This window comes from Mastigoproctus giganteus, chromosome 1 (assembly GCF_048544385.1).
Source record: "Mastigoproctus giganteus isolate SK-2022 chromosome 1, ASM4854438v1, whole genome shotgun sequence".
Taxonomy (NCBI): Eukaryota; Metazoa; Arthropoda; class Arachnida; order Uropygi; family Thelyphonidae; genus Mastigoproctus; species Mastigoproctus giganteus.
Window position 1 is genome coordinate 224,525,487 of NC_143575.1, and position 24,087 is coordinate 224,549,573.

The 24,087-nt window shown below is 38.7% G+C and overlaps 1 protein-coding gene across 5 annotated transcripts in view; it reads left to right on the forward strand.

Moving 5' to 3' along the window:
• Nucleotides 1-24,087, forward strand: part of LOC150091550 (aquaporin-9-like) — a 53,166-nt gene that overhangs the window by 12,754 nt on the left and 16,325 nt on the right. For all 5 annotated transcript variants that reach the window (XR_016547107.1, XM_090376168.1, XM_090376181.1 and 2 more), the window contains exons 2-5: nt 11,179-11,305; nt 12,503-12,640; nt 12,780-12,895; nt 13,202-13,419. Coding sequence is in view for 4 of the 5 variants with exons in the window: in XM_090376168.1 (XP_090232294.1) it covers nt 11,179-11,305; nt 12,503-12,640; nt 12,780-12,895; nt 13,202-13,419 (599 nt within the window). In the remaining variant the exon portion in view is untranslated. The remainder of the gene's footprint in view (nt 1-11,178; nt 11,306-12,502; nt 12,641-12,779; nt 12,896-13,201; nt 13,420-24,087) is intronic.

Here is a 24,087-nt window from a genome sequence, read left to right on the forward strand (position 1 = left end):
GGTCGTTCATTTTGACTCAACATAACCGAAGACGATAATAATATTGGACGCAATTAAAGGCCGTATTGTAACTCTGGAAAACTTGTAAAATTTGAAATTTTACGAATTTTTCACAGTTGCAATAGGTGAAGGACAGAAATATACTTCGATCCTCTTAGAAAGATACAATTAAATCCTCTGATATTAGTACCTGCCCATCTAATACAGACAACACACACACACACACACGAACCAAAGGTTAGTCAGCAGTACTCTAAGCATGGAATTCGCCCTCATAACTTTAAATGACTTTGGGATCGCGTCACTGGATGATTAATGATGAGTGTTGGCTGACGTTGGTAACCTGGAAGGGATAAGAGCAACATCTCCAGTCTCTTGTTATCAGAGCAGGTTTTTAATTTTGTCGCTATTAATTACTGCTTCATTATTTAATTAAAACATTACAATGTATTTAATCGAGTTAAATTATAAACAAACTTTAATCAAACTGTTTAACCAACGAATTATTTGATTAGCGAAAGCAGTTATGGAAGAGTTATTTTTAAAAGAGTAAATTTCCTCGTTAAATAAAAGCTTTCTTTAAGGAAAAATAAATGAATAAAACATTAGAGAAATATTATTTTATTTATCTGAAAACTAGTTTTCATTTTCTGCAATTGTAACCTGTTTTTTAATGGCTGTTCTCGAAATAAGAGATATTCCAGATTAGGTGGGGATGAGTGGGAATTTTATAATCATTGATCGTTGCAAAGAGATTATTTCTGCTTTGTGAACAAGGAGTTCGTTCCACTGTGTGACAAGGAGAAAATATAATTGCAGATGGTAGAAAACTTTGTTGTGGAACTCTACCACGATATCTGGGACTGGAAAAGCTTAGTTTTGGTTCAATTCCACAGAAAGTTTATTTTAAAGAAAATATCTTGCATTATTTTGTTAATATCAAAATTCTATGGAGCCTCACATTGTAACTCGGATCTCTCGATACCCCAAATATCTATACAGATTGAATAACAAGTTCCATCTTTTGTCTTTTTAATAGGACAGCACACTTTATTTTTATTTTATTACTGAATTATAAGAGGTTTAAGAATGTGTAATTTCTGTCCTACTTAAGCGTTGAACTCAAGAATTTGACCAACAGGATGTACCGGAAACAGGAAGGAAGAGCACCCTGTTACTTCCGGTGTGCATTGAACTGTTCTAGAGAGAATCTTATCAGTTTCTTAGGTTCCAGCGTAGAAACAGAATAAAAAAAAGAGGTCAAGGAACAATGTCAGTTATGTTGCTGTTATAATTGAATTCAAGTGCAACTACGGCTTCTTGAATTCATTGACAATCGAAGGTTAATTTGCGTGAGGAAATGGAAGCGAAAAGGGCGATTGGTGTTTTAAGATAATTCCCTGATTAAGGCAGCTAATTAACTAAACTCCAGACAAGGCAAACTCCGAAGATGAATGAGCACTATTCTGCTCTTCAAAGCTTCCCCTTTGAAACTTCGCTTCTGTACCTGCACTACACGAACTCTTCTCGTGCATCGCAACCGTGTCACTGTCACCTGCACCTGCGTCTATTTAAAGATCACCAGTCTCACTTTCTCCTCGACACTCCAACTTTTTTTCTCTCTAAATACAAGTGGTTCTTTTTACTCCCTCTTGAGGTGCTGTTCGTGTTGCGCAACATGCATCTTTTGTACTACGATGCACGCAATGACTCTCAGTCGCGCCTGTATTTTACTCGTGGTTTACGATTTAAGACTACCCTCTCTATGGCACTGTGGTCATAACTCGTATTCCCCATCTTCCAGAGAAACGCCCATCTGCTCATGTCTGCAGATTAGAATTGAAAAACATCTGACAAATTAGCCGAACTTTTTCAAGAGTAGTAGACTACATAAAAACAAAACTACGTGAGAGAGATAATCGTGCCCATCTGGGTTTCTCATTTTCTTCGCGAGAGGTCATCCACCTTACTAATTGCAGATGAAGAATGAGGTTCTGTGTACCCCAAATATTTCTTCGTTAATGCTCTTCTTCTTCGTCCAAATTTCTTATTCGGATGTCGCCCATATGTGCCAACTCGATGCTGGTACCCGTTAGGAAGAATGTCTGCGGGAGGTAGCTAAAAATAGCTATTCATAGTTCAGCTTCCCGCTTCTGGGGTTTCTAGTGGAAACCAATATGGATGGTAAACGTATTCTGCCAATTGCTGGCTCTTTACGGTGTCCATAGATGGCGGAAGCTGCAACGTATGATTGTCCCGTCTCTTAAAGACCCCAATGGGATTTTTAATTAAACAAGGAACCTAGTTTTACGCGATAGGCTGCAGAGAAAAACCTGTAACAGGAGCATTGATTTTATTTTGGTTTTTTGCGTCATTTCATAGAAATGGCGCATTGTTTGGGGTTCTTTGCATCAAGGTTGGACTGCTATTTAAAGCAGATATTCGAATACCTGAAATATCTCTGATCTGCTTTGCTATTTGTATCAATATATAGACTGAATACCTAAACGATATGGACTAAATACCAAGAAAAACAGTATACGCAGTTTCCACCCCAATCAGTTGGGATAATCTATTCAAGATAAACTGGAAACTCGTGTTTTTCGTCCAGCAAATCGACCACTGAGCACACGCAATTTACTAACATATTATATAAGGCGCAATATGGCCTAAGTTGCTGATGTGCTTAGAATCATAACAACCTCTTCTCTCATTTCGCACACTTTTCATCCACATAATTTGCGGTACCGAGAGAGAGAGAGAGAGAGAGAGAGAGAGAGAAATAAACATTCGATGTTTTTAATGCAGGGGAAGGAATATTTGTGGTTTCTGTTTTTTCCAAGAAAATCAGAAGTTTGGTTTTCTCTATTGAAGATATGCAATCGTGTTTATAAAGCTGGGTGCTGTTGAAAAGGAACATGGGAATAGCAAATATTTTGTGAAGCGGAGAAGAATGCGGGTAGTGTTCTATCATGTTCTGAACTGGAAGGCGAAGTACAGTAGGCAGGGAACCTAAGGAACATTACATCTGTTTATTAAATTGTTTTCATAAAACCCGTCTCATAAGGGAAGTGGCGAAGACTGCTATTTAATTTTTATGAGTAAGGTGCAAATTACGTGAACAGCAGTCATTCACGCGGTGATGCCACGGTGCACTACCCATCAGGTTCGGGTTAGCCTAGCTAGAGTTCTAAACACCCTACTACCTTGGCCTGCCTCCCTGCGGCTCTGTACAATAACTAGGGGAACGTGGCGTCCCATAGTTCTAAGATGAACAACAAATAAACCACATAGCCCACACTTCCTACCCTTTACAGAGTCTGTATACGTCGCAAGAGAGATGCTACTGCAGAGTTTGGGAAACCTTGGTGCCGCCAGATACAATACACTATGTATCCAATAAGTTGTCCGCGCTGGAAGCAAAATGGTTGTAATCCATCCTCCTTCCATCGGTTGGAAAAGCCTAGTTTCGAATCGTGTAATGACGCGAGGGGGACTTTTTTCTTTCAGTGGTTGAAATGAATCTCAGGAGGAGATAGCAAGGTTCCTCCCCAGAAAACTCTGGTTTTTCATCCAGAAAAAACCAGGCAGATCGATCAGAGAATACCTGCAATTTATGGACATAATAGACATGGGCATACAAGACAAACTCTGTTCTAGTTTAACAATATTTTCCATAATTTACTACTTTTTATAAGTGCTTATTACTCGCATGACGTCTTGTAGTGTACGTTACTCCTTTTATTAGTAGAGACAAGCTTATATTATCAGCAAAGCAATATAACCCATGTATTATTCTTCACTCGTTTCATTTTCTCATTTCTTTAAGTCAACGTAGTCTCTCTTGGTGAGAATGCTCCCATTGTATCCATAGTCGATATTATTGTTCTCTTTTGAGTCCACCTCTTACCTAAAATGGGGTTTTTAACATGCAGTATTCAAGTTGTATCCTACCTTTTTAAGGTTCCCTAAAGTATAATAAATTATGAACTACCTTTGTGAAAAGCAAAGATATTTGCGTATCCGTATTTGACTTAAACATCACTTGGCTTCAAGATTTCTTTGTTAGAACGATAATGAGATGAAGACTTTAATCAGAAAGATCTTTACAATTTTTGAATTATTTAGGAACTCTGAAATCTATGTAAGGGATTGTGTAAGGTATTTAATATTCAAACATTTTCCAATCGGAATACGATGCAAAACATCGAGCTTGTAGTCAACCTCTGCAGGGTTGTGTCATATTCCCTTCCTAAAAGGGGTGCAAATAAACGTACTGAACAAGTGGTGTAACCTTAATCGCCTTGCACCAGCCCCTCCCTCCCCTAAAAAAAAACTTCAACCCGACTTCGTTTTCCATTTTCTCATTATCTGCTAGTCTTTATCTTTCGCCATCTTATTGTGATAACTCATTCCAGTTTAATCTTTGAATTACTCTTTCGAGTTTTGAATTGGATTCGGTTATGGCAAGGGCCGAGACAACTGGCCATAAAACGTCAGTATGTGGTGTAAGGATATAAGCAAATATCGGATATGTGCGTAGTAAATTAAGGCTATTGTAGACCGGTTTGCGTGTAAGGAGAAAAGCCAGCCATCTTATATCTTGTCGAGACTGGAGCGCAGAATAATAATAAAAAAGTGAATTTAACCTGTGACCTTCCCTCATACAGGCGAAGAGGAGTAAAACAAACCAATCGTGCAGTTGTTGAATGTTACGATAACGCCCGCACTTCTCTGATTTATTTATTATTTTGCAAATCTTACAATCTCGATTCATTTTCCTATGAGGCTGTTCACAAATTAAGTAGCTCAAGTTATTTGAATCCTAACAGTTGATTCCTTCTCCCCATTATTACAGAACGAAGTATTTTTTACTTCATTTATGAGTAAACCTGTTGCTTAACATTTTACCTGAACCCCCCCACCTCGTTGCCTGGTTTAATTTGTGAATGGTGCTCCTATGACGCATCTCTCATTCTGTTTTCTTACTTCGCTGTCTCCATCGTATTTTTCCTTATTTTGCCTGTGACGTGTCCGTACTTGTTTGATTACATAGCCATAATTTATTCTTGACCCTCTTCTTTCCAAAAGAAGCTTGGACAGTGATTTGTTGGTGAGAGGAAACACTACCAACCAAGACGATATTAAATTGTCCACTAACGAATTTTAAGTGAATATGAGCTGATAGCAAACTGGTGCTGTACCTAGGCAACTTGTGAAAAAGGAAACGTCTGCTACGAGCTCAGTTTGAATAGAAAACGTAGAACTAGAAAGTTCGAGAAGCCATTTATTCCGTGCTACGATGAAAAAAAATAAAAGTAGGTCTGATATGAAGTCGGAAATCGTGAGCACAACTTCCTCCTGATAAGGAAATGCCACTACAAGTTCAATATCAGTCCAAGCACACCCAACATATTTTACTGAGAGAAATATTTAAGATATTAAAAGGAACGTTTCCGTTAATTGGTCTTCATTCACGGATAAAATCATTTTTCATTTTCTGCGTCCTTAATTTCCCAACTATAAGAAGCTGGCCACGTTCCTCTCGTAATCAACAAAGTCATATGATGACGTTATCATACTTTGCCCTATTAAAATGACTTTTTTTTAAATGAGATATTAAGATCCTAAACGACTTTATTGCTAAGCTATTTTCATGATGAATCTTAAACAAAAAAATCAATTATTTTATTAGTTTACTTCACTAAGAAGAAATAACTACAAATCTTTATCTATTAGTCTTCTAAGTGGCGATTATTACTAGTTCCTGACTAAAAACTACCCATAATTAGATTCTGGGCTATTTATAAAGCTTAAATGTTATTTAACTTAACTTAACGCAACTTCTTTAAGTCATCAAATCAGTATTTGAAGTTTGTCTCAATGTGGATTCTGTATGGTAAAATTACAGGCTAGGATACGAAGCAAAGATACCTGGTTTAGGGAATAATTCTTCTACATTAAGTCATATTGTTCCCACGTTGATTGAATCCACAAACTCTTCAGTGAAATTTCAAGTAGGGAATATTATTTTGCCCATTATACAGTCCCGACATAAGTAACCGTCAAAAACTAATTTATACGGGAAAAAAACTCAAAATTGTAAGTGTAGACATCTACAATGAACTTGATTAGGACCTTTTCCAAGACCTTTTACAGTTAGAATCAATCCAGCCTGTTACACCGTCTAAATGGAGAGAAGTATTTAATGTGCTGTTTGTTACATCCTCAAAACAGGTAATTCATGGCACTTGGTAGAAGACATTGCCGAAATAAGGGAAAACCAACAAATCCGAACATTTCTTGAACCATGTGAAGCTTCCAAAAAAGAAAGATGGCTGGCTCATCGGATGATGAAAGACCGCACTCTTCTTGGTAATAGATGCTACACATTGATTCCTTGCCTGTGGTGTGAACCAAATTCATCAGTGTCAAGATCTCAGCAGAGTATTTAGAGATAGAAGCTAAATATTAGCATGGATTTCTTCTTCCAAGCGGGGGTCTGGTTTGCCACTAAGACTTCCATGCACCACTCCGGCCATCTACGAGGAATACCCAAAATAATCGAACTTCAACTGCCCTTTCGCCAGCCAGATGTGTAAACATGCTCAGTAAACGCAGCGTGTTGACCCATATCCCCCCAACACCTGTGCCTTCCTTCTCTAGCGACCTGTATATATAATTCCCAGGGAGCAGCATGAGATGTGTGGGAGTACTGCCAGCCTGATGGAGTGCCAGAACAACACCGCGTGTCATTTCTTAAAATATCCTTTTCTGTCTCTAGGATGGTCCCTTTCTTGTTCAAGGACGGCCTTGACGATTATGAGAATGTCAAAAGGTGTGCATGTCCTGCCATGCGAAGCAAACACGGGACCAGTCGCGTTTGCACACGTTTCCTACAGCGAACTGCATCTTTCTCCCTGTGGCACCCAGAGTATAAAAGCTGTGAGAAAACAGTTTTTGGGCTTTTTCTTTCGTTCTCTTTCCGTTTTTTTCTCCCTGTGCCAGCGGCATACTCTTCTGTTTAGATTAACTCAAAAACGTTTACAAATTTCTACATGCGCGATCATTCTAAGTGACTTGTTTAGCTGTTCTCTTCCGCAGTGAATCTGGTGTCGCAAGATTTTAATCAATAACGGAAGCTGCAGAGAAAAATATGAGGAACAAACGAAAAAGAGCCAGATCTAAATATTTATACAATCTAACGAGCGGATAAGTTAATTTAATCCATATTTATACTAATTTGATTAAAGAGATTGATTATTAAATTATTTCGGATGACGAAATCCGAATACGTTCTTGCAGAACTGATTTCTCCTCTTAAACAGCACGCACAAAGCTGGTTCTTTTTTGTCTAAAACAAAAACTCCCTTTAATTTCACCTATGAAAAACACCCAGTAACAGTTGCTACTTAATGATTAGCAGCTCTTCTATCGTGGTGGGGGTGGAACCGAACGTATATTCTACAAATATGCGATGTAACCGAGACGAAAACTCCGAGAGGTCAATAGTTTATCGGCCTCTTAGAGTTCTTTTCAATTATTGAAATATTCTTTTTAATATACTCCCTACTCGGGAGGAGTCTGTGGCGACAGAGTCAGAATTTGTCGCCAGTGACAATAAAGTGTGATGAAAGAGGAGCTCAGCGCTGACTACGTCTGACCTTCAATGTCCAGTCCCTTAATCTAAACCGCCTACTGAAAATGGCGAACTTCAATCATCCTTAATAGAGGTTTAAAGTGAGTTAGGGGAATCTTGAATGCACCCAAATCTCGAACGACCGAAGATGGGTGAGCCAATTTAGAAGCACCTAAAATTCGATTACTACTTTAGGAATTTTCTGGGGGGAAAAATCGGGACTCAGTCAGGAATCTGAAACCAAATATCAGATGCTAGTCGACAGATGGAATGTTCCTTGCCAGCCAAATGACACTTCAATGTCATCTCGTGACGTTTGACCATCGAATGAAAAAATAAAGAATAATTAAAATTAATAAATAAAACAAGTGTACGAGCATTTAGTGCTTTCTGACCGACCATTAATTGTGTAACGCAAAATCACATGACTGGAATTTGGCAGAAACCAGATGAAAGGTTTGGCAACAGATTTGCAGGCTGTGAGAAAAATCCATCGTAGACACGCTGAGAGCCACAGATTTTTCTGCGAAACCGTGCAGGTTGCGACAAACTGTTCCACGCCAAGTTTCATCCGATATCCACTGTCTGCTTTGCTTTTTGTTAGAGCAGCGCCTACGCTACAGATGGCGCTATCTGACTTTAACTGAAACGAGGTTCTGTTCTTTTCACCTGATGCAATTATAATGCGGTATTTATAAAATAGCTCAATCAGAACTTCTCCAATGCGCAGTTTATTATTCGATAATATTATAGAAATTAAATTTAATATCTCGTCCATCGCAGGCTTGACCCGGGTCTTTGCGATTAACCTTGCGACTGACCTTTCGTCGCATTGAGAATAAGATGGAATGTAAATTAGTTGACGTAATACGAGAATTTGTCTTCCAAGTTTGTTTTGCATACAGAAGCTCTGTTATTCTCAGAGTAGACTGGAAAAATCAGTGGCTGAAAGAAAGAACTTTAGTGCTTAAATGAAGAGTTTTGAGTGGGTAATGATAATAAAAAAAAGTTATAAGCAAAAGTGAATACTTTTTACTAGTCTGTTTTTGCTTTTTCCTAAACTCAATAACCATTTTTTAAAGTTCAAATAGTCATATCTGGTTAGCCATTCGGTATCGGATAAAATGTCTACCATATGTAAATCCCAGTTTAGTATCCAACTTCGCTAATTTGTTTTTTTAAGAACACTCATCGAAGTTGGTCCTTAATTACATAAACGGGAAGTGATGTAATTACCCACGCTTCATTTTTTTTTAAGTTGACCAAGAATTAGCTTAACGGCTCTAATATCAATGACTAAATGAAAGGAACCATTTCGAAACCTTATCAATGTAAATATTAAATAGCGGTAAAAAAAGTTAAGGAAGTAAACTGATTAAAAATAACGATGCAACTAAATAGACAAATTATCGGGAACAAAATCTGAACAAAGTAATTAGAATTTTTAAAATAAAACTACACAGGCGTAACAAACCACCTGATGTAAAAATGAGTTGTAATTGATTTAGTGTATGTAGCCAATTTGTCGAAAATGATGGCCCTAATACGGCTCTCAGTAATGGCCAATTATGTGAAAGGTGGTGCACATAATTGGCCATTACTGAGGGCCGTATTAGGGCCATCATTTTTGCGTCAGTCATCGTTGCTTAAAGGGGTTCAATATCCGAAATGACCCTGATTTGGCTAAAGGGAATAGTCTGACCTAACCTATTATTAGTGATAATGTTATTATCACTTAGCCTGAAGTGGCTCGCGGGTCGTTGACCGAAGTTGCTAATTTTTTTTTTTCTGGCCCTCAGCCAACATTTGCTCCAAAATTCTTTTAAAAAGCCAACCCCCCCCCCTGTTGTGCATCTTCAAGATGAATATTACATGTTAACTATAAGCAACTATTTTTAGTTTAATGTAAAGAGTTAGAGACATTGCTGCAACAACCAACTTCTTGAAGTTTCATAATTCGAGATGAGCTGAACACTGGCTTATCTACGTCTGAACATTTTTTTTTTTTTATTGGAGCTTTGAATCATGTATTACATCCTCACGCACACTGCAACTGGTGTTCATTCTCCAAACTAGCCTTAGAACACAGAAACTTAGGCACCATAAACTGATTTGCCGTAGGTTAATTACAAAAAAATCAACCCAATTGCAGATTTCTAACTTCTTTTAAATGCCAGATATCCCATAATTCCTTACTTCACGGGTCGATTCGGTATATTCTCGATCAATATACTCTGACCTTTGTTTACCCTCCGGGAGCATCAAGAAACGGAGGCTAGTATAGAATTACTGTACTAAGACGCTACAGTAGCAGCAAAATGTATACTGTTTCTTGCGCCATCTTGTGTCAATTCCCGAAACCATAGTTGTGACAGGTACAATTATTGCTATCTGGATAAAATAGGCTTATAGGATAAAAAAATAAAAATAAAAATTCTAAAGGAAAATACATTTCTTCATTAGGATATTTAAGTGGTAAGAATGATTTATTATATGAATAATACTTCTTATTACTACTATACTATAAATATTTTTTAAAATAATCTAACTTAAGAAAAATAATTGGGGGGCCTGATTTTTCATTCATAATGAAACATCAAGACAAATTAAATTATTTAAAAGCCTAAAACATAATTAATATATATAATTAGAGTTCTATTTAAAATACACATTATCAAAGCGCATAAAATATCACATCAACGAATATCTACCCTGTTTATTCCATAACCACCAATTTTCTTTTGAATTCTAAAATTTGTCTTCTGAGCAGATGCTGAGCTTTAAATTATATTATGGCTTTGAATTGAGCCACAATTTCCTTCATAACGAGTTGCCATGTTATGTAATACTTTAAAATGGCATTGCCAAAAGGATAATTTGGCATTTAATTAAAATACGAAACTTTGCAGCCTCTTCCAAGACTTATTGAATGTTTCATCGGATATTAGGTCATTTCTTTCATATTAATCGATTAAATATTCGTAATTAGCTATTTAAACAGTGAGTGACAGATTCATGCAGCTTATTTATAGCTGATTCTTTATCCGACTGTGCATTAATAGAATAATTGTATATTATTTCCCTACTCCAATATGCCATCCTTTTTAAAGGATAAGCTTCACTTCTCAATTTGCCAAAAGGGCCAGTAACCATGACAACTATTAACTCAATTGATAAAATGTTTTCCATCGTGCGATACCTTTATCATCATAGATCACGTATTCGTGGATCTCGCGTGATTATTTTACGTCAACTTGGGACAAAAATAATTTTGATAATATAGTACACAGTAGTCGACTTGCTTGCTGACTTGGCAGATTATAGCTTCTTTTGAAGAGCGTGGGTTTGCTAAATATAACTCCACAGTATACTGTATTTTGCTATTTAAGCTGTTATCGAGAATATATTAATAATCGTAGGTTTAATTTCTATCTTGTCAGCTCAATTCAATGACTAAGTTTATTATCGAAGTTTTTTAGCCGTGTTTTGCACATTGGGATCTTTTTATTGTTGTCTTAAGCATTTTATTTTATTTTCAGATATTTGGTGATGCAGCCTTCGCGCAGACAATATTGGAAGGCAAAGGGGTTGCTGATGTGTTTTCAGTCACTTTTGCTTGGGGCGTTGGTGTCATTCTTGGGGTTGCTACCGCTGGTGGTCTTACGGGTAAGATTTCTATAATTGTGCTGGATTCGTTTTAATAACTTAATTTTGACAATTAAAATTAATTGATATTGTAGTCTTTATATTTGTATTCTATAAACAACTTTCTTTATTGGCTCGTATGTGAACTTTATTTTTTTTATATGATATTATATGAAAGCCTCTTGCGGGTACAACATATACGTGGTAAATTGGTTGATGTATATATCGGACAGTTAACAGATGACAGCACACACCGTGTGTATAACTCACTTGTACAGTAACGCCATACCTTCCTGAGTAAATCCTCGTGTTAACCCTAAAACAGAATATATTGTGGAGCAATATTTCAAGACACGAGTTACCAAATAAGGACACCATCATAGAATTAATTACCCACATTCCCAGGACATGCTTTACCGCCTATTTGCATTGTGATCTCACACAAGCGAACTCACAAGTAATTGTGCTCCCACAAGTATGACCAAAGGTATATGGAACTATATAGGTTCAGCGACTTTAATTAATATGCATTCGCTGTATTCCACAAGAAGCTTCAATCATATTGGAAAGCATTTAAACTTTAAAAATAAATTAAAACAGACATTTCAATGGCGCTGATCACTCGCGCTTCAATCATTTCTAATAGATTTTACATTTAAAAAGAGAGGTGCTTAAATTTCCATTCATTAACTAATACGATTGAAAAACTCGAGAGTAAGTTGCATAAAACAAAACTTAAATTGCGTTAATTTTAGTATATAAATTTATTTTAATAATTCTGTAGGCTAACTATTGTTCCCTTAGTTCTTGATGAACACTTCATATCTAAATTTCTTAGTATTTTACATAAAGAAGGATAGTAAACGTGTTGTTGAAGAGACTTTCTTCAATGAGAATCTCTTGCTTTTTACAGCAAGACTAGACTGTTTACCAACCGGCTAGAGACTGTGGCTGTCGGCCAATAAATTCAATTTAGTATGAACACGGCTTTCACCCACGTTTAAAGTTCATTGACGCGATGAACTTCGTCGTGCTCTGTCTCTTTGTAACATTCTTGGCTTCATTAATCGAGATAAGTCTTAAAAAAAGTAAACAGAATCACAACGCTTCTAAGAAATGCAGTGAAATAATGTACTTGCGTGAGTTGCTTCTGTTGCAAGATTTTTCTGACTAAAACAGAAGCGAACTATAATTTCAACTCGTTTATTTTTTCGCCAGGTGGTCACATCAATCCAGCTGTTACTCTAGCTTTGGCAACGTTAGGTAAGACGCCCTGGATCAAAGTTCCATTCTTCATCCTTGCACAACATCTTGGGGCATTTGTTGCTTCTGCTGTCCTGTTTGTGACGTATCTGGGTGAGTTATTTCGATCTATTTAGAAAACATTTTATAACCATTGGACTGACAGCATATTGCTCATTTGTTTACATTTAGTTAATAAAATAATTTCTATTAAATAGAAAACAAAAATAAGGTTTTTTTTTCCTTCTTTTAGATGCTTTGGATCACTTCGATCCAGAACGAACTATCGTTGGAGCCAATGGAACTGCTTTAATATGGGCGACGTATCCAAAGGAGTTTGTATCAATTGGAACATGTTTCTTAGATCAAGTAAATATTTCCACAAGTATTATACTCGTATAATTTATGCTTAGAATACGATTTAACATGCACCAACGAAGTGGTGGTTTATCAAAGACATTGAGGTCTTTAGGTAGACTTATATCTTTGGTAAATTTTGTGCTGCATTATGTAGATATTAACGTTGATTTGGGAAGACTACTGAGCTTTTTACATACTTGGTAGAGAACTTCAATTATATTGTTAGACGTGCTTGTAGAAATAATGGGAATAATTTTAGTTTTAATAGAAAATGTGCAAAATATTTTTAGAGTACATAATCTGCTTGTTTTTCAGATAGTGGGGACCGGTCTGCTGATGTTCACCGCCCTAGCAACTATTGATCCTCGCAACACCAACATCCCCAAGCATCTACACGGTTTGATTTTAGGCCTCATGATATGCGCCTTGGCTATGTGTTTTGGTCTGAACTGTATGGCTCCACTGAATCCTGCCAGGGATTTTGCGACGAGGGCATTTACAGCTATTGCTGGTTGGGGAGCTCCTACATTCAGGTCAGTAAGCTTTTAAGACATTAAGTTTATTTCTCTTAAAGTTATTAGCTGCTTCCTTGTCTCGGTTTCCATTATGTTTGAGCACCACAGTTAAATTTAATCACTAAAAACATACACTTTTCTATTTTTAAACCACGATAGTAAGAATGCCAACTGTTATACCTGTTTCTCTGGATATCACTAGTTAGTATTTGTCATGTGATGCAAAGAAGCCATAGACTTTTCTGTACCAGAGAAGTAAAATAATAATAATAATAATAAAACCCTTAGGTGTTCTACTTCTTAGTTAGGTCCTGATCCAGCTGACTATTGAATCTCCCTAAGCTGTCATCTTCAACTACCCAAGGAGAACTTATTCCAATTATTTACAAATCGTTGGCTCAAAGATAACTTCCTGCAGTCCACTCTAAATCTCTTCCTCCGTAATTTGAATTTGTCTCCTAGTATCATTTGTAACCACGAAAATTGTACCTTCATTCATTCAGGTCCCCCTCTAAGGTGCCTGATTTCAAAGCTTTGTCCTTGAGTTATTACCGCCTTCAAGCTCAGGTTATTTGTAGCAGCATTGATTGCGGATACATTGGCACTTTTCAAGTCTAAAGAAACCTCCCTCTGAGTCCACTTGATACCTTTATCATTAATCTTAATGGTTCAATGCATCATCTGGCCGCCTCTTTCAGAAATTACTGGGTATATGCCGCCAACCGCAGGGGCCTTACTTGCCCTAAGGTACGAACGCTTTTCTGATAAACAAGCTGCTGTAATTCTAGTATCGCTGATTACATACTGCCCAACTTTACTCGCATCCACCCTCCTTGAAGGATGTCTTCTGGTCTCCTTTCGTTCTTCGTTGCTGCTCACTTTGCTTTTTTTGGCCAGTAGTAAACATCAGAGTATAAGCCGCAATAGTAATGTTTGGAAAGCTGAAAACGAATGTATAAATTGTGATTTGTACAATAAATAAACAGCATTTGTCAACATCAGTGATAAATGGTTTCTTTTTCACAATTACAAAAGCGAACTTGGCCGCTAAATTATAATAATGCAAATAAAACAATAATTATTTCCTGTTTCTAATAATATCGGTAAGGGTATCCAATCCACGTGTTTTACAAGTTTTTTTTGCAGCTCCGGCGAACGTTAAGTTTTTAATTATATTTAGCTGTTTTATTAACTTAATTGTTATATTAAATTATTTTCTATAAGTAGCTTATAGATCTAGTCAAACTCTTTCTGAGCTAATCAAGTGGTCAAGTATACATAAACTGCGAATATCTGCCACAAAACAAAACTGATGGTTTTTAAGGGCAAGTTAGATTACAGAAGACCTCCAAATATAAAGATAGACGGAAAGCAAATCCCTTTTGTTCCTGAATATCTTGGCGTAATTTTAGATGACAGGTTAACCTTCTCCTCTCATATTAATCACCTCGCCTCGAAGATTAAGAAGTTCACTGCAGCAATTATCCGAATTTCCAAATTGGACTGGGGACTAAATAGGAAGACTCTTCTTACTATATTATACAGCAGTATTCGTACCAATAACAACATATGCTTCGGGAGTCTGGTTTCATAGAGCCGTTAATGTTAAACTCCGTTCCAAGCTCATCTCCCTTCAACGTATTATGCTGCTTGCTATGCTCCGGGCCTGCACGATAGTGTCCTCTGCTGCTCTGCAGGTCCTTGCTGGAGTCTTACCACTAGACCTGCGTGTCATCTTCAAAGGACTATGCTATCGTCTAAAGGACGGAGTTCCCGGCGAGATTCTCAGCATCTCGTGCAACTTTAACTGCTAACATCAAAGACGAGAAACGGAGAATCTGGAATGAACTTATCAGTGTGTGGCAATTACGATGGGATTCCAGTACTACTGGTCAAGCCACCCGCTCTTTTGTTCCTGCAGTTACCTTCTCTCTCAACAAAAACGTCCGCCAATGGTTTTCTCCCAGCCTAACAACATCGTATATACTTACTGGGCACGGCTCCATCAACTCCAAATTATTTCAATTTGGCTTGTCTGACACCAATCTCTGCTTGTGTGGTGTTGAGGAAACCTGGACGCACATTCTGTATCGCTGCAGCCTGTACCACGACGACAGATCTACACTACAATCTGCTGTCAGCAACTTCTCTGAAGGAAATGAAGTGGCGCTGACTGAAAATTCTCAATCGTTCTCAGCTCTGCAACAATTCTGCTGTTTTCACCAAAAGAAAGCAACTCTTCTCAAGTTTATCAACATATCAACAACAAGGAACCAACCCAACACCTGCAATGTCTATCGATATTTCTTAAAACTGATATCGCCTGCCATCTACTTTTTTTTTTTTTAAGCTGGTACCCCAGTTTGGGCAGCTGTGGATACAGGATTAGCTAACACCCATTGGTATACCTCTACCTCCAGTGGGTGCGGTTTTCGTTCTTCCTAGGACATTAAAAGACTGCTGTCTTGTGATTCTTGTACCACAATTAATACTTTTGATTAGTTGCGTGATGTGATTTGTTGTGAACATGTTACATGTTCATTACACTTATAATATTGTAATTAACACGATTATATGTATATATCATTGTATGTATCATTGTATATTGTATCTATGTATGTAAATAGCGGATTTGCCAGTTTCTGGCTAGGGGCCGCTTGTTGTTTTTTGTTAATAACGAAAATAGTGAAGCTCCTGGTCAGAGATGTCGATGTCCTGAGTATTTGCGAGCACTCCAACTAGTACAGGCTAGGACATTATGTGATTAGAATGGCTGATTCCGTCAATCTAGGTCACGATGAGTTGGATGTAGTAGTAGTGGCACTTGATGCAAGAAAGCAAGTGTAGGAGCTTATGCAGCATCAACCAAAAAAAAAAAAATTAATAAAAAAAAAATAAAAAAATCACACCATACCCTCCAAATGCCTGTCCAGTTCCTCCTTAAATTTATTCAACCTATCAACTTCCACAACGACAGATGGAAGTTTGTTCCAGAAATTAACCACCCGCTGGCTAAAGGCAAATTTCCGCACATCTATTCTACATCTATCCTTTCTTAATTTGAACTTATGTCCCCGTAGGTTCGTAATCTGAACAAGTGGAAGGATCCCATCAGAATTCAGCGTGCTCAACCCAGTCAAGGCCTTATAGACCTCAATCAGATCACCGCGCAGGTGCCTAGTCTCCAGCCACTGCAATTTGCAGAACTTAAGCCTCTCTTGGTAAGAGGATCCCTTCATTCCCCTCACCAATCGTGTTGCTCTTCTCTGTACACGCTCAAGCAAATCTACATCCTTCCTAAAATGAGGCCTCCAGACCTGTACGCAGTACTCAAGGCGTGGCCTGACCATTGCCTTATACAGAGGGACAATCACCTCCTTTTCCCTGCTAGCAAAATTCCTATATATCATTGACAAAACCCCATGACCTGCCCTGGCAGCCTGTCTACATTGCTCAGAAAACTTCATATCTGACTGCACAATTACTCCCAGGTCTTTTTCATTTTCTACCACCTTAAGTGTAGTACCACACAGTTGGTACGTTTCTCTGGGGTTACTTCTACCCATATGTAGTACTTTGCATTTGTCAAGGTTAAACTTCAGTTGCCACTTCTTAGCCCATCTGCCCAAATTATCTAGATCCTGTTGCAGTAGCACACTGCCATTACTGTCATTAACAACCCTGCCAACCTTCGTGTCATCTGCAAACTTCGACATTAAGCCTGATATACCTTCATCAATATCATTGATAAATATACAAAACAACAGTGGACCCAACACCGAACCCTGTGGGACTCCACTAATAACATTAGTCCACGAAGAGCAGCACCCATTGATTACCACCCTCTGTCTTCTCCCACTCAACCATCCTTTTATCCATTGTAGCAACTTACCCTTAATACCATTCTGCTCCAATTTGTACAGTAGTCTTCCATGCACAACAGTGTCAAAAGCTTTCCTGAAATCCAAGTATATGATATCAAAATTATTTTTTGCATCCAGTTCCTTTGTGACCACATCATAATAACCAATCAAATTTGTCAGACAAGACTTTCCCTTAACAAACCCATGCTGTGTCTGAATTATTGCTGCAGTCTTGTCTAGATGATCCTGCAATGCATCTTTAACCAGTGACTCCATTATTTTACTCGGAACAGAAGTTAAACTAACTGGTCTGTAATTACTCGTGTCACCCTTCGAACCTCCTTTGTGAATTGGGGATACATTTGCACATCTCCAGTCCGTGGGAACCTCCCCTGAATCCAAGGATGCTCTCATAATTATGGCTAAGGGTTTGCTTAGTTGCTTTGCCGCCTCCTTTAATATAACTGGATAGATCCCATCCACCCCAGGTGCCTTTCTTATGTTTAACTTCAACAATTTCTCCTCCACTTTGCTCTCAGTTATTACAAAATCATTAAGCACACTGCTACAATTTGATAACCTTCTTCCATTTTCAAACTGTAATAATTCCTCACGTGTGAATGTAGATGCAAAATACTCATTCAGTTTGTTTGCTATCTGAGCAGGATCATCAACAGTCGAACCATCGATGTCAAGTGGACCAATCAGATTCATCCCCTTCCTTTTAGAGTTTATATAAGTAAAGAAATCCTTGCCGTTTTTCTTAGCATCTTTTGCCAAAGATTTCTCGTAATCCGCCTTCGCCTGCCGAACCTCCTATGTGACCTGATTACAGACTAGCTTATATCTGCTACAGGCTTCTGCGTCGCCTGATAATTTATATGCATCCCAAGCATTTTTCTTCTCTGTCACGAGTCTCATTACTTCATTTGATAACCATTTAGGCCTAAACCTTGAACAATATTTCTTCATCGGTATGAAAAGTCTAGTAGCTTCCACGATTAATTCCTTGAATGCTTCCCACTTAGAATTTACTGTTTGTAACATCGTCAGTTGATCCCACTGTACAGAATTTAAAAACTGTCTGAGACCACTGTACTCCCCTTTACGGAAGCAAAAACCCTTTCCTTTACCCCCGATTGTAATTAAATCTTTAAGTAAATCCCACATCAGTACACTGCGGTCACTGCCACCCAGTGGTTCCTTTATCTGCAAATTCTTAATACACGAATGATCACTGCTGATAACCAGATCAAGAGTATTACTTTCTCTGGTTGCCTCTCGAACATGCTGCTGCAGAAAACAATCATCCAATAAATCCACAAAAGTCTGACTAGTGTGTGAGTGACCAACCCACAAGTTCCAGTCAATATCTGGGAAGTTAAAATCCCCCATTATAAGACATTCTGATTTACTGGCCCACTCTATTTCTCTGTACAATTGTTCATTGTACTCATTCGAGTCATTAGGCCTATAACACACTCCTACTCTTATTTTTGCTTTCGCAGTGCTTATGTCACACCAAACTGACTCAACAGTGCACTGTCCATCTATATCAACTGGATGCACTTCTTTTGATTTTATGTTTTTCTTAATTAACAGCATAACACCTCCTCCCTTTCTATCCTGTCTGTTCTTTCTGTACACATTGTACTCCCCAAATTCCAGTTCTGCATTCCTTATATCTTTGTGACACCACGTCTCTGCTATCCCAACAATATCCGCCTTTGATGTCTTGACCAACACTTCAAATTCATCAAATTTATTTACTATACTTCTAGCATTGGTATACATGCAAGCATACATGCTCCTATGCCTATTCCTTGTTACCCTAACACATCCCATATACCCAACTATTCCAGGATGACTGCCATCCGTCCCTGCCATCCGTCCCTGAAACCCCCAACACCCCTCGCTCCAGGTCGCTTCTTATTCTAATAGAAGTTGTGCAAGAATCACCTTCACCTCTGCCTGCGGTTACTGTTAAACTATTAGTCTTTGTATCCCCCCAAGCTAGCAGTTTTCCGACCCACCTAACACTGCCTCGATAGCATCAGCAAATATTCTTGCACCCTTTCTATTTAAGTGTATCCCATCCCTGTAGAAGCAATCTCTCCTGTTAACAAGTACAGTCCAGGCTGAAAAAAATTCTACCCCTTGAGCCTTGCACAATCCTTCCAGGGCCGAATTGATCGACAAGGCTCTCATCATGTACTCCCTCCTATCGTGTCTGGGCAGAATTGCAGACACTTTCAAATGCAACCCTAATTCTCGGCTTTTTTTCAACAGTGACCTGTACTTGTTGAGTAATTCTGCCGGTCTCCTACTCTTAATATCATTAGTGCCAACGTGTACAACTATATCACCTTTTGTGCCCTTGAAAGATGATATCCGCTCTACAACGTCATCAACCTTTGCCCCTGGCAGACATACCCTGGTCCTGTTCCACCTATCCTTTTTACATAGCATGTTCCCCGTTTCCCTGACAATAGAGTCACCAACAACTAATAGTTCCTGTGGGACCAGCGCATTCTGCCTTGGGGTTTGCCGCTGTGTTGCGCGATGACCAAGTGCAAGCTCTGGCGTTGATGTGGGCAGCTGAGAGCTTGATGGGCCCCTCAATTTATTTCCTTCGAGGGCATCCACCCTGTCCTTCAAACTCTCATATAGGCCCATAACAACGCTGAGCTGTCGCCTGATTTCCTTACACTCCTTACATCGCGCACACACAAAGACGTCCCCCATGGCAATATCATGTTCCGTTCCAGAGAGTTCGGCAAACATTTCACAAGTTGCACATTTTTTTTTAGGCTGTGACGCGTTGGAGAATCGCCCCCCTCAGTTCTCCCCCGAGTCACAACACTCCTGCCACTTTGTGCCCGTTGCTTTGCTGCTCTAGTTCGGGGCATGGTAGTTTAAATTAATTAAATCAATAAATTAAATGTCAGTAGTATTTGAATAGAAACTATGAAATAGAAACAGTGAAGCGTATTACTATATAATTATGCGTTAGAGCTACCTCAATTAAAAACTTTGAATTCCCTACAAAAACTTTGAATTCCCTATATACAAAAACAATGGCTACAAAAATCGAACAAAAATAACGGTTTTACCTATCGTAAGTAAAATCCACAAAAACTCTTTATCTAAATTAAAATAAAAAATAACCAGCGTAACTATAACTATATGACTACGTATTAAGTACAATATAAAACAACAATCATGTAAATAAAAGGCAAACACTTATCGTTTTTGCGGAGCTTGTAACTGACAGCTGTAACTTTTAAAAAAATCATGTGTCAGATGATTTTATGCAAATTTTAATGCAAACAATACTCAAATGAGGATATTACAAATAAATGGCCAACGTTCAAAATTGCTAGCAGACGAGATTAAACAAAGATCTGAAGAAAACAAAGTGGTATCAATCCAAGAACCCTATTGGGCTATAATTCAACCTGATTAGGATATCCCTTATATTCAAGAGTAATACACTTGAAGGGTTGATGCCCTCGAATTATCTAAATTGAGGGGCCCATCAAGCTCTCAGCTGCCCACATCAACGCCAGAGCTTGTATTTGAACATCACGCAACACCGCGGCAACCCCCAAGGCAGAATGCGCTGGTCCCAGAGGAACTACTAGTTGTCGGTGACTCTATTGTCAGGGAAACGGAGAACATATTGTGCAAAAAAGGATAGGTGGAACAGGACCAGCGTGTGTCTGCCAGGGGGCAAAGGTTGATGACGTTGTAGAGCGGATATCATCCTTTAAAGGCACAAAGGGTGATATTGTTGTACACGTTGGCACTAATGATATCAAGAGTAGGAGACCGGCAGAATTACTTAACAAGTACAGGTTACTGTTGAAAAAAAGTCGTGAATTGGGGTTGAATTTGAAAGTGTCTGCAATTCTGCCCAGACACGATAGGAGGGAGTATATGATGAGAGCTTTGCCGATCAATTCGGCCCTGGAGATTGTGTAAGGCCCAATGAGTAGAATTTTTCTCAGCCTGCTCTGTGCTTGTTGACAGGAGAGACTGCTTCTACAGGGATGGGGTGCACGTAAATAAAAAGGGTGCAAGAATGTTTGCTGATGCTATCGGGGCAATGTTAGGTGGGTCGGAAAATTGATAGCTTGGGGGATACACAAACTAAAAAGGTTAAAAGTAGCCACTGGCAGAGGTGAAAATGATTCTTGCACTGCTTCTATTGGAATGAGCAAAAGCCTGGAAAACAAGATGCAGGGGATTTCAGAGACTGCTGGGAGTCATTGCGGTACAAGTAAACACATCGGCTGTGTTAGGATAGCTAAGATTAGGAACAGGTGCATGTGTACACCAATGCTAGGAGTGTAGTTAATAAATTTGATGAGCTTGAACTGCTGGTCAAGACATCAAGGGCAGATGTTGTTGGGACATCAGAGACGTGGTGTCACACAGATATAAGGAATGCAGAACTAGAATTTGGGGAGTACAATGTATACAGGAAGGGAGGAATGGTATGCTTATTAGTTAAGAAACACAAAATTCAAAGAAGTACAGCCAGTCGACATGGCTGGACAGTGCAGTGTCGAGTCAGTTTGGTGTGACATAATCACTGGGAAATCAAATTTGAGAGTAGGAGTGTGTTATAGGCCTGATGAGTACAATAAACAACTGTACAGGGAAATAGTGGGCCAGTAAATCAGAGAGTCTTATAATGGGGGATTTTAATTTCCAAGATATTCACTGTAGAATTTGTAGGTTGGTCGTCATGCACTAGCAAGGCTTTTGTGGATTTATTGAATGATTGTTTTCTACATCAGCATGTTCGGAAGGCAACTAGAGGGAGTAATACTCTTGATTTGATTATCAGTAATGATTCTTCATTCATTAAGAATCTGCAGATAAAGGAATCACTAGGTGGCAGTGATCAGTGTGATGAAGTGGGATTTACTCAAAGAGGTAACTACCATCAGGGGTAAGGAAAGGGATTTTGCTTTCGTAAAGGCGACTACGGAGGTCTGAGACCGTGTTTAAATTGTATACGGTGGGACCAACTGATGATGTTACCAACAGCAAATTCAATATTCGGAAGCATTCCAATAATTAATATTGGAAGCTACTAGGCTTTTCATATCAACCAAGAAATATTGTTTAAGGTTTAAGCCTAAATGGATGTCAGATGAACTAACGAAAGATGGGGCAGAGAATAAAAATGCATGGGATACATATAAATTAATGGGTGACACGGAAGCCTATGATAGATATAAGGTGGTCTGTAACCAAGTCAAAAAGGAGATTAGGCAGGCAAAGGATGCAGAGAGTTCTTTACTTTTCTAAACTCTAGAAAGAAGCGGATGAATCAGATTGGTCCACTGGATGTCGATGGTTCAACTGTTGATGATCCTACTCAGGTAGCGAACAAACTGAGTATTTTGCATCTACATTCACTCATGAGGAGTTATTCAGGGAGGGAATGCCAGAGTTGAATTAAACTCTGGCAGTGAGCTAGATAATCTTGTAATAACTGAGAGCAAAGTGGAGAAATTGTTGATGATAAACATAAAAAAGGCACCTGGGGTGGATGGAATCTATCCAGTTATATTAAAGGACGCAGCAAAGGAAGTAAGCAAACAAACCCTTAGCCATAATTATGAGAGCTTCCTTGCACTCAGGGGAGGTACTCACCGACTGGAGGTGCGCAAATGTGACCCCAATCCACAAAGGACGATCGAAGGGAGACACAGGTAATTACTGACTTGTTAGTTTAACTTCTGTTCCAGGGAAATTAATGGAGACACTGGTTAAAGAGGCACTTCAGGATCAACTAGACAAGACTTAAGTTATAGCTTGGACACAGCATGGTTTTGTTAAGGGGAAGTCTTGCCTGACCAATTTGATTGGATACTATGATGCAGTCACAAAAGAACTGGATGCAGGGAATAACTTTGATATTATATACTTGGATCTTAGAAAGGATTTTGATACTGTTGCACGTGGAAGACTGCTGCACAAATTGGAGCAGTGTGGCATTGGAGGCAAATTGCTGCTATGGATAAAGGGATGGTTGAGTGGGAGAAGACAGAGAGTGGTGGTAATCAATGGACACTGCTCTTCGTGGACTATGTTATAATTGCAGTCCCCCAGGGTTCAGTGTTGGGTCCTTTGTTGTTTTCTGTATTTATTAATGATATCGATGATGGCATATCAAGTTTAATGTTCAAGTTTGCAGATGATACGAAGGTTGGCAGGGTTGTTAATGACACTAACGAAAGTACGCTGCTGCAATAGGATCTAGAAAAGTTGAACAGATAGGCTGAGCGGTGGCAAATGAAGTTTAACATTGACAAATGTAGAGCAGTAATCTCAGAGTATCGCATCAACTGTGTGGTACTACACTGAAAGTGGTAGAGAATGAAAAGGACCTGGGGTAATTGTGCAGGCAGATATGAAGTTTTCTGAGCAGTGCAGACGGCCTGCAAGAGTAGCTCATGGTGTCTTGTCAATGATATACAGGGATTTTTCTTGCAGGGATAAGGAGGTGATTATCCTCTTGTATAAGGCAATGGTCGGGCCACACCTTGAGTGCTGTATACAGGTCTGGAGCCCTCATCATTTTAAGAAGGACGTAGAGCTGCTGCAACGATTACAGAGAAGGGCAACAAGATTAGTGAATGGAATAGATGGTTGTTCTTACGAAGAAAGACTTAAGTTCTGCAAATTGCAGCATCTGGAGACGATACACTTCCGTGGTGATCTGATTTAGGTGTATAACGTCTTGAATGGTTTGAGCATGCTCAATGCTGATGGGATTCTTCCTCTTGCTCAGACTAACTGAGGA